Source organism: Erinaceus europaeus, chromosome 17, assembly GCF_950295315.1.
Source record: "Erinaceus europaeus chromosome 17, mEriEur2.1, whole genome shotgun sequence".
Lineage (NCBI taxonomy): Eukaryota > Metazoa > Chordata > Mammalia > Eulipotyphla > Erinaceidae > Erinaceus > Erinaceus europaeus.
In genome coordinates this window covers 2,972,292-2,993,223 of record NC_080178.1, presented here as the reverse complement: position 1 = coordinate 2,993,223, position 20,932 = coordinate 2,972,292, and the positions used below count along the sequence as shown (strand labels likewise).

The 20,932-nt window shown below is 51.3% G+C and overlaps 2 protein-coding genes across 2 annotated transcripts; one reads left to right on the top strand and one right to left on the bottom strand.

The window, feature by feature from the left end:
- Positions 1-270: 270 nt before the first annotated feature.
- CCDC87 (coiled-coil domain containing 87) lies at positions 271-3,179 on the bottom strand. The gene has a single exon (XM_007518773.2). It carries the CDS (start codon positions 3,177-3,179, stop codon positions 435-437), a length of 2,745 nt encoding a protein of 914 aa, XP_007518835.2. The 3' UTR covers positions 271-434.
- Positions 3,180-3,191: 12 nt separating this feature from the next.
- Positions 3,192-15,622, top strand: CCS (copper chaperone for superoxide dismutase). Its single transcript, XM_060175964.1, has 8 exons — positions 3,192-3,350; positions 3,683-3,755; positions 6,399-6,536; positions 6,713-6,890; positions 8,418-8,478; positions 14,687-14,764; positions 15,177-15,280; positions 15,356-15,622. Exons 1-8 carry the CDS (start codon positions 3,312-3,314, stop codon positions 15,513-15,515), a joined length of 831 nt encoding a protein of 276 aa, XP_060031947.1. The 5' UTR covers positions 3,192-3,311; the 3' UTR covers positions 15,516-15,622.
- The last annotated feature ends 5,310 nt before the right edge of the window (positions 15,623-20,932 follow it).

The window sequence follows — 20,932 nt, the reverse complement described above, 5'->3', positions numbered from 1 at the left end:
TGTTTAGCGAGGGTCTAAATGCCCATCTATGTAGGGGAGACAGCACAGTGGTTATGTAAAGGGACTCTCATGCCTGAGGCTTCAAAGTCCCAGGTTCAATCCCCCTGCACCACCATAAGCCAGAGCTAAGCAGGGCTCTGATTCAAAAATACGAAGTTAAACTGAGGGTGTTCCAAAGCAGATAGACTGTGACCTCCACGGAAGGCCTTCGTAGTTTGGATCAACGTGATTTGGGGTTTAATGTGCCTGGCTTGACAGGAATGGAATCTCTAAGCCTATGGATCCTTTTATTAGAACTTTGCTGTTGAAATGAAGTGTCGGTGGCAGTCCTGCCGTGGTGAGAGACCTAAGCGTCCCCCAGAAATCGGGTCTAAGGCAGCAGGGGGCAGGTGAGCCCCTGGCATCTGAGGGCGACTCGAGGACACTTGACCCGGTCACTGGTTAGCGGAGGTGCTCCCGGGAATGGTCAGCGGCTTGCTGCTGGCCTTCTTGGACAAGGCTGCCTTGGGCGGGGGCGGACTCTGGACCCGGAGCAGGTGGCAGAGACGCCGCCGCTGCTGCAGCCAGAACAACATCTCCACTTTGTCGCGCTTCATCTTGTCCAGGTAGCGCCGCCCCTGGAGGGTGACTGGCTCGCCAAAGAACAACTCTATCTTCCTCAGGAGGGAGACCAAAGACTTCTCCAGGAGACAGAGCTTCTGGTGTAGCTGGTTGCGGATCCGACTCTCCTCCCGCAAGTAAGTCGGGCCCAGCTTGGTCTTCTGATAGAAGCGGTTGGGGTCAGAGGCCTGCCATTCAAACCACTCCAGTCTCGCCAGCAACTTCTCCCGCAGCTGAATGGGCTGCAGGACAAGCTCCCAGGAGCTCACCAAGGAAGGCAGCTGCCCGAGCCGGGTGTTGGAACTGTATTTGATGGCCATGTCCAGCCGGTCCTTGCTGGGGACCTCGAGCATAGACCACAGCCGGTGCAGGCGCTCCTGCAGGTCCAGGATTTTCTGGGATTCTCCCGGGACCTCGTCCTTCATCTCCGCGCCGTACTCCAGCACCGTGCTCCAGTTCCACTCTCCCGGCACGAAGTCTGGCTCTTCGTTATTCAGCAAGGGCGGAGGCTGCTCGATCTTCAGGAACTCTTTCTCTGTGGGGACAGTCTCTACAACGGGCTCCTCTTGATACATCTGGAAGATGACGTGGAGGAAATCTGTCTGCTGCTTGGAGAGGAACTTAAAGTAGTCGCTCGAAGTTACGGTTTTCTTCCACCAGTTGAACCACGAGGAATTGTTCCGCTTTTCCAAGTGCTTGACGGAGTGGAGTGAAGAGAAGGAAGCTATTTTGTCAGGGGTGCTCTGAACCAGCGATGTTTTCCTGGAGGCCAGCCCAACCAGCTTGGGGTTGACGGCATAATACTGGTTTTCCACACCTAGAGAGGCCGAGAACAAAAGCGATGACCAGTCTGTGTTTGCTGTGGGCTCAACCAGGGGACCTTGGTCGAAAGCGAAGTGCTTGGTAGAGACCCGGCTCATCAATTCTGTGTAGATCTCCCTGATGCTGTTGCCCATATAGCGTTCGATATCCATTTTCTCGATGACTTTGGAGTCCAGCTCACCGGTCAGGTGGTTGTACAGGACCCCAGCCCCCTCCACGTGGAAGGAGTCCACAAAGGTCCTCTCGGAGATCTGCACTGCGGCTGCCTGCACCACACCCTGGTCTCGCAGCTTCACCGTGACAGTCACCGGCTGGGATTGAACTGGGTCGGGCCTGGGGGCCTGGAGGCGCGACCGCTCAGAATGTTCCTCCTCTTCCAGGTCCTTCAGCATTCTCTGTAGCTCTTTCACATGTTCTTGGGCCGATGGGCGGTAGGTGAGGGTCCCCACAAGTGGGGGCAGACCGGACTCCAGCGAAGAGTAGTGAGCCCACACTATTTTCATTTCCTTTATTGTCTTCTTCAGGTCCTCAGCCACCACGTCCCCTGCCAGCGTCGGTTTGCTCTCTGTGACCAGGATCAGGGGGGACAAGGGCCGAGGCGGCAGTGGAGGGAGGCCCAGCTCATCTGCTAGTTTCCAGCCTTCACGCAGAGAAGGCATGGACTGGCCCCTGTGGATCTGGGAGTGGAGGGGCGTGCCAGGCGCAGGGGAGGTAGGGACACACCTGCCGGTGGGAGCCGCAGCTTCCTTGGGCAGTGACACAACCTGTAAGGCACCGGTGTCGCTTTGTTTCTTCTTTTGCACGGAGGACAGCCAGCGCAGAGGCCTTTTCTTCTTCAGCTGTGGGATGGACTTGAGTTCCATCATGGCATCCTGTTCAGGCTCAGTGAGAAAATCTCTTGGGCGGCTGAGCTGAATGAGGTAGTTCAGGCTGAGGCCGGTGGATGGCACTTGGCCGAAGATGGGTCTGCGAGGCGGTGGGACTTCACAGGCCTTGGAGTCCCTACTGGAGCCGAAGATGCGGAGTTTCTGAATGCTGCCTCGGGACTGCTCCACCTCCAGCTGGGCTTGCAGCTCGGCCAACAGAGAACGGGAGACCTCCGGGCTGGTGAGGAAGCGTGTGCAGTCCCTGGCGAGGCTGGCGGCCAGGCGGGTGAGCATGGCCGACTCGGTGAAGACGGCTTCGGGGGTCGCCATGGTCACCAGCAGGTACAGGTAGTGGAGGAAGAGCAGCTCGCTGGTGAACAGCACGTGGGCCTGCAGCCGCTTCCGCAGCCTCAGGTTGTCCACGTGGCTCAGGCTCAGTTGGCAGGGAGGCTCCTGCCAGCTGCACTTGATCTCGTCCAGGATGACGTTGGTGAAGCAGAGCCGGGCCTTGGGAGGCACGGGCATCTCCAGCTTGATGCCCTCCAGCTGCAGGGCCACCTGGCGGGACAGCGACGCCGCCGTCAGCCGCCACACCGGCAGAGGCGGCAGCATCGGGACGTCCTGCGAGGGGCGCCTCGGGGACTCGGGAGGCGGCTTCTGGCGAGGGAAGAGCGACAGCGGGCGCAGCATCTGGTGGTAAAACTTCTGGAGCTCGGCTAAGTTTTTCGAGGGCTCCATCTTGGGGCTGGCGGCACCGGCCTGCAGCCGCAGCGGCGTCCACGCCGTTACCCAGGCAACCCGGGGGCGGTAATCCAGAGTGCGCCTGCGCGGCCCGTGACCCCGCCCCTTAGCTCGCACGTGGGGGTGGGCCGTGGATGCGTGCGCGCGCATCGGGGGGCGGGGCGAAGCCCGACTTCCGGGTCGCTCCCTGCCTCCTCCCGGTGGCTGCGAGCTGTTAGTTGCCAGGCTATTAGCTGCAGGGCTAGCGCCGTGCGGGCTCTCCCGCCCGTGACACCTTGCAGCATGGCTTCGGATTCGGACGGCCGCGGGGCCGCGTGCACGGTGAGGTGCAAGCAGCGCGGGGGAGCCTCGCGGGGGCAGGGCGCCTCGGTCCCTGGAAAGCTGGTGAACTCGAGAAAGGGGGCGGGGAAGGACTCGGCACCTGGCGGCGGGGGCGGGGGGCCGGGACCCCAACTTGATGTCAGAGCTGCGGAGCCCTAGACATTAGTGTTGTCCTGCCTTGATCGTGAGTGATCACGACAAAGGCAGTCAAGGGGGTTGTCCCATGGGGAGGTCCCCCATGCCTTTGGGGGGGAGCTCGTAGGGGAAGTAGGGAAACAGAGGCACGCCCGAGGGCCCCCAGCTCTCATCGTCCCGACCTGCCGCCCCTGTAGCTGGAGTTCGCGGTGCAGATGACTTGTCAGAGCTGCGTGGACGCGGTGCGCGCCTCCCTGCAGGGGGTGGCAGGTAAGTGCGAGCAGTGCCCCCGTCTCTGGGAGAGGCAGCCACAGCTCTGGGCCATCGCTCCCTCCCTCTTCCCCACCCTCACTCCCATCTGAACAGGTGCTCAAGTTGAGTCCGAGAGAGCAAGGAACGTGTTCGGAGGCGCAGAGGCAGAGCCTGGCCTCCAGGCGTCTTAGAGCTCAGTACCTGGAGAGGAGCTGGGCTCCTGCAGCCCCACCTAGAGAGGGCGTTCCCTGGGGAGTGGCTCCGGCTGGGGAAACTGCGGGATCCTGGCAAAGCAAACCGCAGCCCGGGCCACAGTCCATCCTCAGGGGCTCCAGCTTCGTCGTCGTCTTCTTCTTCTTTTTTTTTTTTTTTTGTAATTTTTTTTCCCTTTTGTTGCCCTTGTTTTTCATTGTTGTTGTAGTTATTGTTGTTGTTATTGATGTCGACGTTGTATAGGACAGAGAGAAATGGGGAGAGGAGGGGAAGACAGAGAGGGGGAGAGACCGACAGACACCTGCAGACCCGCTTCACCGCCTGGGAAGCGACTCCCCTGCAGGTGGGGAGCCAGGGGCTCGAACCGGGATCCTTACGCCGGTCCTTGCGCTTTGGGCCACGTGCGCTTAACCCGCTGCGCCACCGCCGGACTCCTGGGCTCCAGCTTCTTTCAGACAGCTGCTCTGGATGTGACCTGGCACAGTTGGAGAGGGCTGATAAGACAGCGCGACCAGTGCGAGGGGGGAAACAATACTGCCTTCCTTTGATTCTGCAAAGTGGTCACCTGGCCCTTAGGAGGGAAAGTGCTGGGGTGGAGGGATGGAGGGACTGATCTTGAAGCTAGAGCTGCTCAAAATGTGTTTGGGGGTGATGGGAGAGAGTCAGAGGAGATGGAGCTAGTTCACCAAGAGTGGAACGGGTTCTCCACTTCTGGTGACACTTTCTTGCCGAGGGATCTTACTAGCTGGGAGACACAGGACAGTCTTCAGCCCTTTGCAGGTTCTGAGGCATCAGGGCAAGTCTGACGGCTGTTTGTGCCAGGGACATGGAGGCGCCTTGGCTTTCTCTGGGTTGAGCAGGAAATTGTAGTTTCCAAAAATGCGCACAGAGAGGTTGGCTCGCATTCTCCAGGAGACCTGGAATTTGGGCAACAGGACCACTCTCCAAATTGGAGAGTGGAAGGCACTCCCACCCAAATCTCCCCTCCTTGAACCCTGTCCACACATCCTAGAATTCCCTGTGGTCTTATCTTTTCTCCTTCCTGGGCTCTGAGCTAAATTGAGCTGGACTGGCGGCTCTGCCCCACCACACCCACTGAGCCTAGCTGCCACTAAGTTCAGTGCCTCATTTTTTAAAAAATTTTATTTATTTTCCCTTTTGTTGCCCTTGTTATCTTTTCATTGTTGTTGCAGTTTTTGATGTCGTCTTTGTTAGATAGGACAGAGAGAAATAGAGCGAGGAGGGGAGAGGGGGAGAGAAAGACAGACACCTGCAGACCTGCTTCACCGCCTGTGAAGCGACTCCCCTGCAGGTAGGGAACCGGGGGCTCGAACCGGTATCCTTACACCAGTCCTTGTGCTTTGCGCCATGTGCGCTTAACCCGCTGTGCTACCGCCCGACTCCCCAGGGCCTCATTTTCCTATCTAGCCTAGAGACAACAGTACCCCAACTCACATGGTTTCGGGTGAGTTCGTACAGTAAGAAAGCCTGTGCTCCACGCTACCAGCAGCTCTAGGGTTGGGGGCACTGACCCTCCTTGTTTGTGGTGAGCACCAGTTTATCGAAAGCCAATTCATTTTCTAAAGTTCTCGATGATGCCTAGCTTGTAAGGAGTACCCCCAACAATCCTGGGGGTGGCCATGCATGTAGCTCAGTGGGAGAGCACATGACATGCCCTGTGTTAGATTCCAGTGCCAGAAAAACAGTAAAGACCCTGGGACAAATGCTATCTTCCTTTTACATGTAAAGACACAGAGAGAGGCTGGGGAGAAAGCTTAGCTGTTAGAGCGCACACTTGATCTAAATGTGCGAGGACCTGGGCTCCAGCGCCTGGCCACACATGGGAACGCTGCGGCATTGCTACAGTCTCTGTCCTTCTCTCTCCCTTTTCACCAGAGCGCTGCTCAGCTTTGGCTTATGCTGGTACAGGGGATTGAACCTGGGACTTTGGAGCCTCAGGCATGAGAGTTTGTTTACAGACCATTATGCTATCTCCCCCTGCACTCTCTATCTCCCTTTTCATTTCTCACCATCTATGGGGACAGGTGAGGAGGGTAAAGAGGAAGTCCACTAGGAGTTGTGGAATCGTGCAGGCTTGAAGGTCCAGTGAAGCCCTGGCAGCAGACAAATGGGAAAATAAAAAGACAGAGACTTGGGAACCAGGTGGTGGTGCACCTGGTTATGTGCACACGTTACGGTGCTCAAGGACCCGGGTTCAAGCCCCAGACCCCACCTGCAGGGGGGAAGTTTCACAAGTGGTGAAGCAGTGCTGCAAGTGTCTCTCTTCCTCTCTCCCTCTCTAGCTCCCCTTTCGATGTTAATTTCTCTGCGTCTATACAAAATAAATTAATTGATGGAAAGAAAAGCAAGAGAGTTGGCAAGGGAAGGTTTGTTTCCCTTCCCAAGCTGGGGTGCCTGCCCTCTGCTGCCCTCGGCCCCTCCCCACAGGCATCCTGAGTGTGGAGGTGCATCTGGAGAAGCAGATGGTCCTGGTGCAGACCACCCTGCCCAGCCAGGAGGTGCAGGCCTTGCTGGAGGACAGCGGGCGGCAGGCGGTCCTCAAGGGTATGGGCAGCAGCCTGTTGGGTGAGTAACCACTCTGGCCTTGACCTTTGCTTCTGGGAGGGAGCGGGCCTGGACCAGCTACAAATCTAGCCCTGGGGTTGGGGGCAGGGCCTAGGGTGGGCAGGGCTCTGAGGAAGGCATGACAGCTATGTGGGGCCACCTCTGTGCCCTTGCCCAGCGTGTCTGTTACCTTGCAGAGAATCTAGGGGCGGCAGTGGCCATTCTGGGAGGGCCTGGCCCGGTGCAGGGAGTGGTGCGATTCCTGCAGCTGAGCCCTGAGCGCTGCCTCATTGAGGGGACGATCGATGGCCTGGAGCCTGGGCTCCATGGACTCCACGTCCATCAGTTCGGGGACCTCACTGAGGACTGCAGCAGGTGAGCTGTCAGGGACCTGCTGGCGCCGCCTCCGCCGCCAAGTGTGAGTCCGCTGCACACCTATCCCTCTACATCCCGTGTACTCACGCTCAGGAGCCCAGACACGCACTCACACACTGGGCCCTTGCAGGCTAAATGACTTGTGTCCTCTCCCACATGTGAATGCCACAGTGAGGACTTGAGCCTGACTGTGACCTTGACCTGCCGCTGGCAGCCGCCTCACTCTCACTGAGCTAGAAGGCAGTCCTGGCCAGGAAGGGCAGGGCAGGCTCTTATTTGATAGAGACAGAGAGAGAATGGGGGGGGAGATAGAAGAGGAGAGAGAAAGAGAGACATCTACAGACCTGCTTCACCGCTCCTGAAGCTTCTCCCCTGCAGGTGGGGATGGGGCTTGAACCTGGGTCCTTTTGCATGGTAATGTGTGCACTCAACTGGGCCTCACATGTGCTCAGGAATACTGAGCAGCTAACTTTTTTTTTCCCCTTGGGGGAAGGGGTGGGCTGGGGGTGGGAGAGGACTGGCAAAAAGACAGGAAGCCTCAGAGCCCCTCAGTTGTATCTGTGTTGCTCCTGTGTACGGCTAAGCTTTTTTTTTTTTTTTTTAACTCAGGGCTTCACATGTAGCAAGGTATGTGCTCTGCTGGGCAGGCTGTCTCCCTGCTGCAGTGAGCTCATCCATATCTTTTTTTTTTTAAGTAATTTATTTATTTATTTATTTATTTTTGAGAGAGATGTGGAGACAGAAAGACACAGAGAGAAACACCAGAGCACTGCTCAGCTCTGGCTTATGATGGTGCGGGGGATTGAACCTGGAACTTCAGAGCCTCGGGCATGAGAATCTCTTTGCATAACCATTATGCTATTTACCCCTGCCCGAGCTCATCCATTTCTGGCCTGGAAAGTTTATTAAGTTACTAAGTCAGGGGGCCAGGTGGTGGCGTACCTGGTTAAGTGCGTACCTGGTTAAGTGCTCATCCATTTCTGGCCTGGAAAGTTTATTAAGTTACTAAGTCAGGGGGCCAGGTGGTGGCGTACCTGGTTAAGTGCTCATCCATTTCTGGCCTGGAAAGTTTATTAAGTTACTAAGTCAGGGGGCCAGGTGGTGGCGTACCTGGTTAAGTGCTCCCACTACAGTGCATAAGGTCCCAGGTTCAAGCCCCTGGTCCCCACCTGCAGGTGGAAAGCTTCATGAGTGGTGAAGCATAGCTGCAAGCGTGTCTCTTTCACTCTCCCTCTCTATCTCCCCCTCCCTTGTCAATTTCTCTCTGTCTCTATCCAATAATAAACAAAAATATTTTTTTAAAAAAAGTTACTAAGTCAGGACCCACATCCTGACTTAAGTTCTTAGGACCTTCAACCCAAAGCCTGGTGCAGAGGGTCTGTTTGTTAAATGAATGAATGAATGAATGAATGAATGAATGAATGAATGAATGAATGAATGAACAAGATGAGAATAATTAAAGTAAGACAACAAATGGCCTAGAGTAAGCTGTTGTTCTCATGCCCACCTGCCACCTTGTCTCCTCAGCTGTGGGGACCACTTTAACCCTGATGGGACATCTCATGGGGGCCCCCAGGATCCTGAGCGGGTAAGTGCTCATCTGGGAGGGTGAGGATGGAGGAGAAACCCCAGCTTTCAGAAGTGAGCAGGCAGCTCTTGAGGCTCTAGAGTGCAATTGCTAATTGTTTATTTTTTATTCATTGGATTTATATCTTGGGATAAATTGAGGTGGAGGGAGAGAGACAGAGACACCTGCTCACTGATTCACCACTCGTGAAGCTTCCCCTTCAAGCACTGGGTACTTGAACCTGGGTCCTTGAGCCTGGCGATGTGCACTCAGTTGGGTGTGCTACTGCCTGGCCCCTTGTTTTTGTATTTTTTTTTTTTTCTTTTTTTCCTGAGAGAAGAGTGGCCAGAGCTCCCCTCTGGTAGGGTGCATGTGCCAGAGATCAAACACAGGGCCTCAGGCATGTGAGTCCTGCCCTGTGATTCCTTCCTACATGGCAGGATGTTTTATGGCCACTAGATTGGATGCAGTTTTGGTCTCTGTGATCCAGGCCTGTCCCTCTGAGCTCCGGGCCTGAGGGTCTGTGAGGGAGAATTCTGAGACCACCTAGCTTGTGACAACCTCCCAGTGGACACCTGCCCCAGTCCGAGGCCAAGGGGAGAAGCCTTCCTAGTGAGGGTGATGGTGTCACTTTAAGTTCTGCAGGTGACCTGGGAGGTGGTGCAGTGGCTATGACACTGTGCTTGCAAGCTGGAGGGTTTGGGTTGGTTAGTTTTTTGGTTTTTTTTAATTTATTTCTTTATTGGGGAATTAATGTTTTACATTCAACAGTAAATACAATAGTTTGTACATGCATAACATTCCCCAGTTTCCCATTTAACAATACAACCCCCACTATGTCATTTATCATCCTTCATGGAACTGTATTCTCCCCACCCACCCACCCCAGAGTCTTTTACTTTGGTGCAATATGCCAATTCCATTTCAGGTTCTACTTGTGTTTTCTTTTCTGATCTTGTTTTTCAACTTCTGCCTGAGAGTGAGATCATCCCATATTCATCCTTCTGTTTCTGACTGATTTCACTCAACATGATTTTTTCAAGGTCCATCCAAGATCGGCTGAAAATGGTGAAGTCACCATTTTTTACAGCTGAGTAGTATTCCATTGTGTATATATACCACAACTTGCTCAGCCACTCATCTGTTGTTGGACACCTGGGCTGCTTCCAGGATTTGGCTATTACAAAGTGTGCTGCCAAGAACATATGTGTACACAGATCTTTTTGGATGGGTGTGATAGGTTCCTTATGATATATCCCCAGGAGAGGAATTGCAGGGTCATAGGGTAGGTCCATTTCTAGCCTTCTGAGAGTTCTCCAGACTATTCTCCACAGAGGTTGGACCAATTGACATTCCCACCAGCAGTGCAGGAGGGTTCCTTTGACCCCACACCCTCTCCAGCATTCACTGCTGTTACCTTTTCTGATGTATGACATTCTCACAGGAGTGAAGTGATATCTCATTGTTGTCTTGATTTGCATTTCTCTGACAATCAGAGACTTGGAGCATTTTTTCATGTGTTTCTCGGCCTTTTGGATCTCTTCTGTGGTGAATATTCTGTCCAAGTCCTCCTCCCATTTTTGGATGGGGTTATTTGTTGTCTTGTTGTTGAGTCTGGCAAGCTCTTTATATATGTTGGTTATTAAACTCTTATCTGATGTATGGCATGTAAAGATCTTCTCCCATTCTGTGAGGGGTCTCTTGGTTTGGGTAGTGGTTTCTTTTGCTGTGAAGAAGCTTTTTAATTTGATGTAGTCCCATAGGTTTATACTTGCCTTAGTCTTCTTTGTAATTGGATTCGTTTCATTGAAAATGTCTTTAAAATTTACAAGGAAAATAGTTCTGCCAATATTTTCCTCTAAGTGTTTGATAGTTTGTGGTCTAACATCCAAGTCCTTGATCCACTTGGAATTTACTTTTGTATTTGGTGAAATACAGTGATTCAGTTTCATTCTTCTGCATGTTTCAACCCATTGTTTCCAACACCATTTGTTGAAGAGACTCTGCTTTCCCCATGTAGTAGTCTGGGCCCCTTTGTCAAAGATTAGATGTCCATAGGTGTGGGGCCTCACTTCTGGGCTCTCAATTCTATTCCACTGGTCAGTTTGTCTATTCATGTTCCAGTACCAAGCAGTTTTGATGACAATGGCTCTATAATACAGTTTGAGATCTGGGAGTGTGATGCCTCCCGTTCTGTTCTTTTTTCTCAAGATTGTTTTGGCAATTCTAGGTCTTTTCTGGTTCCAGAAAAACATTTGTAGCATTTTTTCTATTTTCCAAAAAAAAGTGCTTGGGATCTTCATGGGAATAGCATTAAATTTGTAGATGGCTCTGGGTAATATATTCATTTTGATGAATTTTCTTCCAGCCCATGAACATGGAATATCTTTCCACTTCTTTGTGTCTTTTTCAATTTCTTTGAGTAGTGACTCATAATTTTCAGTATACAAGTCTTTCACTTCTTTGGTTAGGTTTACTCCTAGATATTTTATTGTTTTTGTTGCTATAGTAAAAGGAATTGATTTCTGGATTTCAATTCCTTCTAACTTAGTGTTTGCATAGAGGAATGCCACTGACTTTTGAATGTTAATTTTTATAGCCTGACACCTTACTGTATTGCCTGATGATTTCCAAAAGCTTCTTGCTGGATTCCTTAGGTTTTTCCATGTAGTGTTGTTCTGTCTTCTTTGTTGTTTTAATGAGAGAGAGAGAGAGAGAGATACAGAGACCAGAGCACTGCTCAGCACTGGCTCCTTTGGTGTGGAGGGTTGAACCTGGATCTTTGGAGCCTTAGGCATGAAAGTCTTTTTTGCATGACCATTGTGCTGCTTATTCTCTTACCGAAGAATGAAGTTTTGAGTTTGATTCCTGGCATCATAAGTGCCACATGATGATCTGGCTTTATTTATTAAAAAAAAAAAAAAAAAAAGTAGATTTTAAAAAATGAAATCTTTTTTTAAAAAAGTGCATCTATGGCGAGGAAAGGCAGCTCACTGGGTAAGGTATGTGTCTTGCCATGCACAGGGACTAGGTTTGAGCCCCAGGCACCACATGAGAATGCCACAGCACTGGGGGAAGCTCTGGTACTGTGGTCACTCTCCCTCTTCCGATCATGAGTAATAAACTCATTCATGGGTGAGGCTCCACCTGCACAGCACAAAACACTCTTCTCAGTGTTTCAGCTCCAGGACCTGGGGTTTCTCTTTGACCAACGAACTGTTTCCTTATCTCAGTGAGACACACACAGCCTGAAAGACCAGTGTCTTGGGGTGCTGGGAGGTGACTCAGCTGGTAGAGCACGCGCTTGACTAAACAATCCTGTTGATCCCTGACACTACGCGGGAATACCTCGGGTGGTGCTGAGGGAGCTCGGTGGTCGGTAGATCAGGGCTTTGGTATCTCTCCCTGTCTCTCTGTCTGCCCCTCTCCCTCTCCCTCTAAGATAGAAGAATGAAAAATTTGGCCCAATTTGTAAGCTGGAGGGTTTTTTTTATTATTATTATTCCCTTTTGTTGTTCTTGTTTTATTGTAGTTGTTGTTATTTATGTCGTTGTTGGATAGGACAGAGAGAAATGGAGAGAGGAGGGGAAGACAGAGGGGGAGAGAAAGACAGACACCTGCAGACCTGCTTCACCGCTTGTACAGTGATTCCCCTGCTGGTGGGGAACTGGGATCCTTACGCTGGTCCTTGCGCTTTGTGCCATGTGCACTTAACCCACTGTGCTATCATCTGACTCCCTGTTTGTTGTTTTAATGAGAGAGAAAGCTACAGAGACCAGAGCACTGCTCAGCTCTGGCTTATGGTATTGTGGAGGATTGAACCTGGATCTTTGGAGCCTTAGGCATGAAAGGGTTTTCTTTTTGCATAACTGCTGACCCGAACTGCCCCTGCGGCTCCAGACAGACTATGACCCACATAGTCAACGACTGCCACCTCTCCAGATTCAAAGGAGGTCTCGAAACTTGACATCAGGCTCAACCTGACGCTGTTGACTGGCTACGGAAGAAGGGCAAACGCTAGAAGAAGAACTGCTGTACTGTTTCCCTACCTGAGAATGAGGCTTTGAGTTTGGTTCCTGGCGTCATATCCTCAGGGGCGGTGACTGCGGAGCTGCTCACTGTTCTGCTGTGTGCACAGCCCAGCTCCAGCCGGGTCCCCACTGCATGGATGGAAGCTTCAGTGTTGCAGTGCTTTTCCCTCTCTCTCTGGAAGAGAGAGGAAGGAAGGAAGGAAGGAAGGAAGGAAGGAAGGAAGGAAGGAAGGAAAAAGATTTGTGACTTAGCTGAACACTGTGTGTTCTGTTAGTTACTCAATATTCAGATTTAAATTGACTTATTTTTCACCTTGGGTAAGTGTGTTTGGTTTTTGGTTGTTGTTGTCTGTTTTATGAGAGAAAAGAGGGAAAGAGAATAAGCAAAGAAGGTGCCAGGCGGTGGCGCACCTGGTCAAATGCATACATTATAGCATGCCAGGACCCAGGTTCAAGCCCCTGGTCCACACCTGTTGGGGGAAAGCTGCATGAGTGGTGAAGCAGGGATACAGCTGTCTGTCTCTCTCCCTCTCTATCCCCCCCAGTTTCTCTCTGTCTCTCTCCCTCTCTATCCCCCCCAGTTTCTCTCTGTCTCTATCCAATAATAAATAAGTTCAAGAAAAATAGAGATAGAGTAAGCAAAGCACCTTTCCACTGTCTGTGGAGTTTCTTTTTTTATTTTTTCTTTTATACCACTTCATCGAGGGGCTAATGGCTACTTGTTTTATTTCTGTGCTTTCACGTGATATCGGGGATCGGACCCAGGACCTCATGTGTGACATGCACTGTGTCGCTAAATCATCAGTTGGGCTCCTTTGGCACATCTGTAATGGTCAAAACTTTCGTAAAGTGTATTTAGGGGAGTCGGGCGGTAGCACAGAGGGTTAAGTGCACATGGCGCAAAGCGCAAGGACCTGCATAAGGATCTCGGTTCGAGCCCCCGGCTCCCCACCTGCAGGGGAGTCGCTTCACAGGCGGTGAAGCAGGTCTGCAGGTGTCTGTCTTTCTCTCCCCCTCTCTGCCTTCCCCTCCTCTCTCCATTTCTCTCTGTCCTATCTAACAACAATGACATCCATAACAACAACAATAACTACAACAATAAAAAAAACAAGGACAACAAAAGGTAAAATACATTTTTTTAAAGTATATTTAGGGGGCTGGGTGGTGGCACACCTGGATGAGTGCACATGGCAGTGCACAGGGAGCCAGGTACAAGTCTCCAGTCCCCCGCCTGTGGGGGGAAAGCTTCAGGTGTTTAAGCAGGGCTGCAGGTGTCTCTTTCTCAGTCTCTAGCTCGCTATTCCCTCTCAATTTCTCTTTTTTTATATTTATTCCCTTTTGTTGCCTTTGTTGTTTTATTGTTGTATTTATTATTGTTCTTGATGTCCTTGTTGTTGGATAGGACAGAGAGAAATGGAGAGAAGAGGGGAAGACAGAGAGGGGGAAAGAAAGATAGACACCTGCAGTCCTGCTTCACCGCCTGTGAAGCGACTCCCCTGCAGGTGGGGAGCCCAGGGCTCGAACCAGGATCTTTAGGCCAGTCCTTGCGCTTTGCGCCATGTGCACTTAACCCTCTGTGCTACCGCCCAACTCTATTTATTTATTTATTGGATAGAGACAGCCAGAAATTGAGAGGGAAGAGTGTGATAGAGAAGAAGCAAGAGAGACACCTGCAACCCTGCTTCACCACTCACAAAACTTTCCCCCTGCAGGTGGGGACCAGGGGCTCAAACCTGGGTCCTTGTGCACTGTAACGTGCGCACAACCAGGTGTCCACCACCTGGCCCCTTCCCCTCTCAATTTTTCTCTGTCTCAATCACAAAAGTAAAATAAAGTAATAAAAAAGACTTTTAAAAAGGTTTATTTATAGTTAGCATAATGGTTATGCAAAAAGACTCTTATGCCTGAGTCTCCCAGGTTCAATCCCCAGGACTACCATCAGCCAGAGCTGAGCAGTATTTTGCTACAATGATTTCGTAAATGATTTATGGGTATATTCACTAGAGAAAGGAAACCAGAGCCCAGATTTCACTCCTAAGAGAAGTGTCTAGTTTCCTTCCTTGTCTCCCAGACTGCCCTCCATCCTACTGGACTGTCCCCAAGGGAGGAAATGAGGACTGTGTATGGGGGTGTGTGTCATTGGGGAGATCCAAAAGGGAGCACCTGCACCCCTGTGCCCTGTCCCCTTCTTACCGCAGCACCGGGGGGACCTGGGCAACATCAAAGCTGATGGCGACGGCCGGGCCAGCTTCAGGATGGAGGACTGGCAGCTGAAGGTAAGGGGGAACAGAAGTGGGTGAGAGGGGAGTTGGGCAGTAGCGCAGCGGGTTAAGCACAGGTGGCGCGAAGTACAAGGACCGGCATAAGGATCCCGTTTCAAGCCCCCGGCTCCCCACCTGCAGGGGAGTCACTTCACAGGCGGTGAAGCAGGTCTGCAGGTGTCTGATTTTCTCTCCCCCTCTCCGTCTTCCCCTCCTCTCTCCATGTCTCTCTGTCCTGTCTAACAATGACGACATCAATCACAACGATAACTACAACAATAAACAACAGGGGCAACAAAAGGGAATAAATAATAAATATTTTCAAAAAAATCTTTAAAAATAAAAAATATATATAGAAGTGAGTGAGGGGTCACTTTGGGACCTCAGGTGGGGTCCTCACTGCCTGGTGCTCTGCCTCCCCTCCCAGGTGTGGGATGTGATTGGCCGAAGTGTGGTGGTCGACGAGAGAGAAGATGACCTGGGGCGGGGCGGCCACCCCTTATCCAAGATCTCGGGGAACTCGGGGGAGAGGTGAGTGGGCCCCTCAACTGCCGAGGGGAGCCAGGCCCGCACTAGCTTGGGGCCTTGACCTGAGTCCTTCTGCAGGTTGGCCTGTGGCATCATCGCACGCTCGGCTGGGCTCTTCCAGAACCCCAAGCAGATCTGCGCCTGCGATGGCCTCACCCTCTGGGAGGAACGAGGCCGGCCCATCGCTGGCCCGGGCCGCAAGGAACCGGCCCAGACCCCCGCCCAGGCCCACCTCTGAGCTTGGCCTCGGCTAGACCAGGAGCCAGCCCCACCTACCCGCCCCTGAGAGAACTAAGCTCTGCTGGGTGCTCCCTCGGCTGATTAAAGCTTTATTTTTATATGAAACTGCTCTGTGTTGGTGTCCATGAATGGGCTGGGTGATCTTGTAGTTGGGGCCAAGAACTGGATTCAAATTCTCATGCACTGTTCCCTCCCCCGCTACAGCCTCATGGCAGTGAGGAGGTAGCTGTGTGCTGGCCTCTCCCCTCGCTTGGGTCTGTGGGCGTCCCTCTTCTGCCTCTTTTTAACTAATTCATTTATGTAATAAGGGGCACAGGGGCAAGCTAGCTCACCTGGGAGGGCACCTGCTTTAGGATGTATGACGCAGTTCAGGTCCCCGGACACCATCTGAGTATTATAGCCTGGGATTGGGATTGGGGGGGGGGGGGCTTCAGTTCTTTTTTTTGTTTTGTTTTTGCTGTTGTTGTCTCCAGGATTATTGCTGGGCTCGCTGCCTGTACTACAAACCCACTGCTCCCAGAGGCTATCTCCTCCCTTTTGTTGCCCTTTCTGTCTGTCCTTATTATTACTGTTGTCACTGTTGGATAGGACAGTGAAGAATCAGGAAGGAAAGACAGAGAGGAGGAGAGAAAGATAAACACCTGCAGACCTGCTTCACCTTTTGTGAAGAGACTACTCCCGTGCAGGTGGGGAGCCAGGGGCTTGAACTAGGATCGTTTCGCCAGTCTTTGTGCTTTGCGCCATGTGCGCTTAACCCGCTGCGCTACCGCCGTACCCCCTGGACTTCAGTTCTGTGGTGTCTCTCCCTCTCTGTCTCTAGGTAAAAAAGAGACAGAGACAAGGAAAGACGCCACATCAGCAAAGCTTCCCCCAGTGAGGCGGAGTCCAGGTTTGAATATTCCAGGCAAATATTTTTGAAACCAGAGATCTCTGCTCAGTTCTGGCTCATAGTCATGCTGGGGACTGAACCTGGGATCTCAGCATGAAAATATTTTTTGCAGAATCACTATGCTGTATCCTCAATCCCTATTAAAGAAATAGAGAGGGGCAGGGTAGACAGCATAATGGTTCTGTAAAGAGACTCTCATGCCTGAAGCTCCAAAGTCCCTGTATCACCACAAACCAGAGCTGATCAGTGAGAGAGAGAGAATGGTCTATGCCATGGTGCAGTGGCTGAAACACTGGACTTAGAAGATCCTTGGTCTGGGAGATAGCATGCTGGCTAGTGCACTGGACTCACCGGCATGAGGTCCCAAGTTTGATCCCTGGTACCACACGTGCCAAGATGATGCTCTAGTTCTTTCTGCTTCTCTCATAAATAAATCAGAATAGGGCTGGGGTAGATAGCAAAATGGTTATGCAAAGAGACTCTCATACCTGAGGCTCCAAAGTCCTAGGTTCAGTCCCCTGCACTACCATAAGCCAGAGCTGAGCAGTGCTCTGGTAAGAAAAAAAAAAAATAATAATAATAATAAAAGCATGAGGTCCCAAGTTTTTGATTCCCAACATTGCATAGGCCAGAGCGATACTCTCATAAATCTTCAAAAATATTTTTGAGAGACAGAGATAGGGCACGAGCACAAGAGAGCATCACTCTGGACATACAAGACTGGGAATGGAACTCAGGACCTCATGAGCACAAGCCCTTTGTTCTACCATCAAGTCATCTCCGGCTGCTTTCCCCATCTTGTCAGCAGCTGACTGTCAGCCACGGGCTGCAGAGAAGGAGCCAGGTGGATCCACAGGGGAAATCTGAGATGGTGTCTGGACAGTGTCCGCCACTCGGGTCCCTGCTCAGCCCCTCCTGAAGCCAGCTGTGTGCCAATCAAGGTCCCCAATCCTCCTGTCTCCTGGACTCCTCCTTTTTTTTTTTTTTTTTTTTTTAATATTTATTCCCTTTTGTTGCCCTTGTTGTTTTATTGTTGTAGTTATTATTGTTGTTGTCCTTGTTGGATAGGACAGAGAGAAATGCAGAGAGGAGGGGAAGACAGAGAGGGGGAGAGAAAGACAGACACCTGCAGACCTGCTTCACCGCCTGGGAAGCGACTCCCCTGCAGGTGGGGAGCCGGGGGCTTGAACTAGGATCCTTACGCCGGTCCTTGTGCTTTGCGTCACCTGCGCTTAACCCGCTGTACTACCGCCAGGCTCCCGACTCCTTCTTTTTTTGAAGAAAGCAACTGGGGGGTCTGGGTGGTGGCGCACCCAGCTTTGTACACATATCACCAAGTGCTCAAACCCAGTTCGAGCTCCGGCTCCCTACCTGCGGGGGGCGGGGAGGGGTTGGGAACACACACAGGTCTGCAGGTGTGTATATTTCTCTCTCCTTTATTCTTAATTTTTTATTTATTATCTTTATTTATTGGATAGAGACAGCCAGAAATTGAGAAGGAAGAGAGAGATAGAGAGATACCTGCACCTCTGCTTCACCACTCACAGAGCTTTCCCCCGTAGATGGTGACTGGAGGCTGGACTCAAGTCCCTGCACATTGTAACATGTGCACTCAACCAGGCGTGCCACCACCTGGCGCCTTCTCTCTCCTTTATCTCCCCCTCCCCTCTCAATTTATGTCTGTCCTGTTAAATAAAAAAATAAATAAAATAGAAAGAAAAAATGGCCATCGGGAGTGATGGGTTTGTCATTCAGGTACTGAACCCCAGCAATAATCCTGGTGGAAAACATAATAATAATGAGAAGAAGGGCTGGGGAGATAGCAAACTGCTTACATGCCTTAGGCACCAAAGGCCCCAGATTCAGTCCCCAGCACCACCAATAAGGCAGAGCTGAGCAGCGCTCTGGTAAAAAAAAAAAAAACAACAAAGGGGGGTGCCAGGCAGTAGCGCAGTGGGTTAAGCGCAGGTAGTGCAAAGCACACCGACTGGTGTAAGGATCCCGGTTTGAACCCCCGGCTCCCCACCGGCAGGGGGGCACTTCACAGGCAATGAAGCAGGTCTGCAGGTGTCTGTCTTTCTCTCCCCCTGTCTTCCCCTGCTCTCTCCATTTCTGTCTGTCCTATCTAACAACAATGACAACAACAACAATAATAACAACAACAACGATAAACAACAAGGGCAACAAAAGGGAAAAAATAGCCTCCAGGAGCAGTGGATTCATAGTGCAGGCACCGAGCCCCAGCAATAACCCTGGAGACCAAAATAATAAATAAATAAATAAATTATAAAAAGTATAATAATGAGGAGGAAGAGAAATTAACTGTGGCTAACGGGACAGCTCAGCTGACAGAGCACAGGACTTGTGTGACTGAGGCTCCTGGTTCAGCCCCTGGTACCACATGCAGCAGAGTGGTTCTCTGGCTTCTCTTTCTCTTTTGTATATGACAGGTGGGAATACTCACCTCTATACTAATGAGGACAGTCTCTTTGTATATGAAACTCTCAGTCACCCTCATGGGAAATAAAACAAATCTTTAAAATCACACAGGGCCGGGTAGTGGCGCATCTGCTTGAACGCACATTTTATAATGTGCAAGGACACATTATAAACTCAGGTTCAAGCCCCCAGACCCCACCTACAGAGGAAAATCTGCGAGTGGTGAAGTGTGCTGCAGGTATCTCTCTGTCTCTTTCCCTCTCTGTCTCCCCCTTCCATCTCTATCTCTGGCTGTCTCTATCCAATAAAGAAAGAAAGAAAAAAATTAATTGGGAGTTGGGCGGTAGTGCAGCAGGTTAAGTGCAAGTGGTGTGAAGTGCAAGGACTGGCATAAGAATCCTGCTTCAAGGGAGTCGGGCTGTAGCACAGCGGGTTAAGCGCAGGTGGCGCAAAGCACAAGGACCGGCATAAGGATCCCGGTTCGAACCCCGGCTCCCCACCTGCAGGGGAGTCGCTTCACAGGCGGTGAAGCAGGTCTGCAGGTGTCTGTCTTTCTCTCCCCCTCTCTGTCTTCTCCTCCTCTCTCCATTTCCCTCTGTCCTATCCAACAACGACAACAACAATAATAAGTACAACAATAAAACAACAAGGGCAATAAAAGGGAATAAATAAATAAAAATAAATATTAAAAAAGTAATAATAAAAAAAAAGAAAAAAAAGAATCCTGGTTCAATCCCCCAGGTCCCCATCTGCAGGGGAGTCGCTTCACAGGCGGTGAAGCAGGTCTGCAGGTGTCTGTCTTTCTCTCCCCCTCTCTGTTTTCCCCTCCTCTCTCCATTTCTCTCTGTAATCAATAACAATAATATTGTCTGACATAAATAACAACAACAATAAAAAACAACAAGGGCAACAAAAGGGAAAATAAATAAATAAATAAAAGTAATCATGCCATCTTGAGTCAGTGTCTTTCACCCCCAAGGGAAAGGCTCTGAATTGAGCTCATGAACTTAGTGCTTGGAACACAGTCACCCGAGGGAGCGCTGGCTGGGATTCTGGCATCATGTAGGGCCCAAAGGCTGACCCAGATCCAGCAACTTATGGAGTGCAGGTTTCTTTTGGCCTCCACTTCCTCCCCTGGGGGTTCTAGGCTCGCTCACCTGCAAGGAAGCTGCTTTTAGGACAGACTGTGCTTTGGGGGTATCAACTTCCGGGGCCTCTGCCCTTGGAGCTCAGGACAGACAGTAGCCGCCCCGGACTCTGCTCCCAGGCCTGCCTCTGCCTGCCTCCTGACGGGGCTGCTGGCGCTGCCTCTGGACCTGACCTTGGACCTGCTTTTTCTTGCTAAACGTTTATTGGGTGTTTGCCACCCCCCTCGCTCCCCGGGAACCAGATCCTGCCAAGCCTGCCGCACAGGCTGTCTGTCTTTCCCCACCCCCAGAGCCTGGGGGAAGGCCTCTGTGGATTCTGCCTGTTGCCAAGTCTGACCTTTTCTGCCTATGTTCTGGTTCTGGAATTAAAACCTGATTTAGGGAGTCGGGCGGGAGCGCAGCGGGTTAAGCGCAGGTGGCGCAAAGCGCAAGGACCGGCGTAAGGATCCCGGTTCAAGCCCCCGGCTCCCCACCTGCAGGGGAGTCGCTTCACAGGTGGTGAAGCAGGTCTGCGGGTGTCTATCTTTCTCTCCCCCTCTCTGTCTCCCCCTCCTCTCTCCATTTCCCTCTGTCCTATCCAACAACGAATTGCGTCAACAAGGGCAATAATAATAGCCACAACGAAGCTACAACAAGGGCAACAAAAGGGGGAAAAATGGCCTCCAGGAGCGGTGGATTCATGGTGCAGGCACAGAGCCCAGCAATAACCCTGGAGGAGGAAAAAAAAAAAAAAAAAAAAAAAAAAAACCTGATTTAACCCTTTGTGACTGCACCACTTACCATCTCCTGCCACTGATATATATATATATATATATATAGTCACTGCTGGGGCTTCACCACTCCATAATAATTATTTTTTCTCCGAGACAGAGACGGGAAGAGAGAGAGGGCGAGACCTTGGCACCAAAGCTGAGGAGGGGGCCAGGCTCGAGCTTGCAC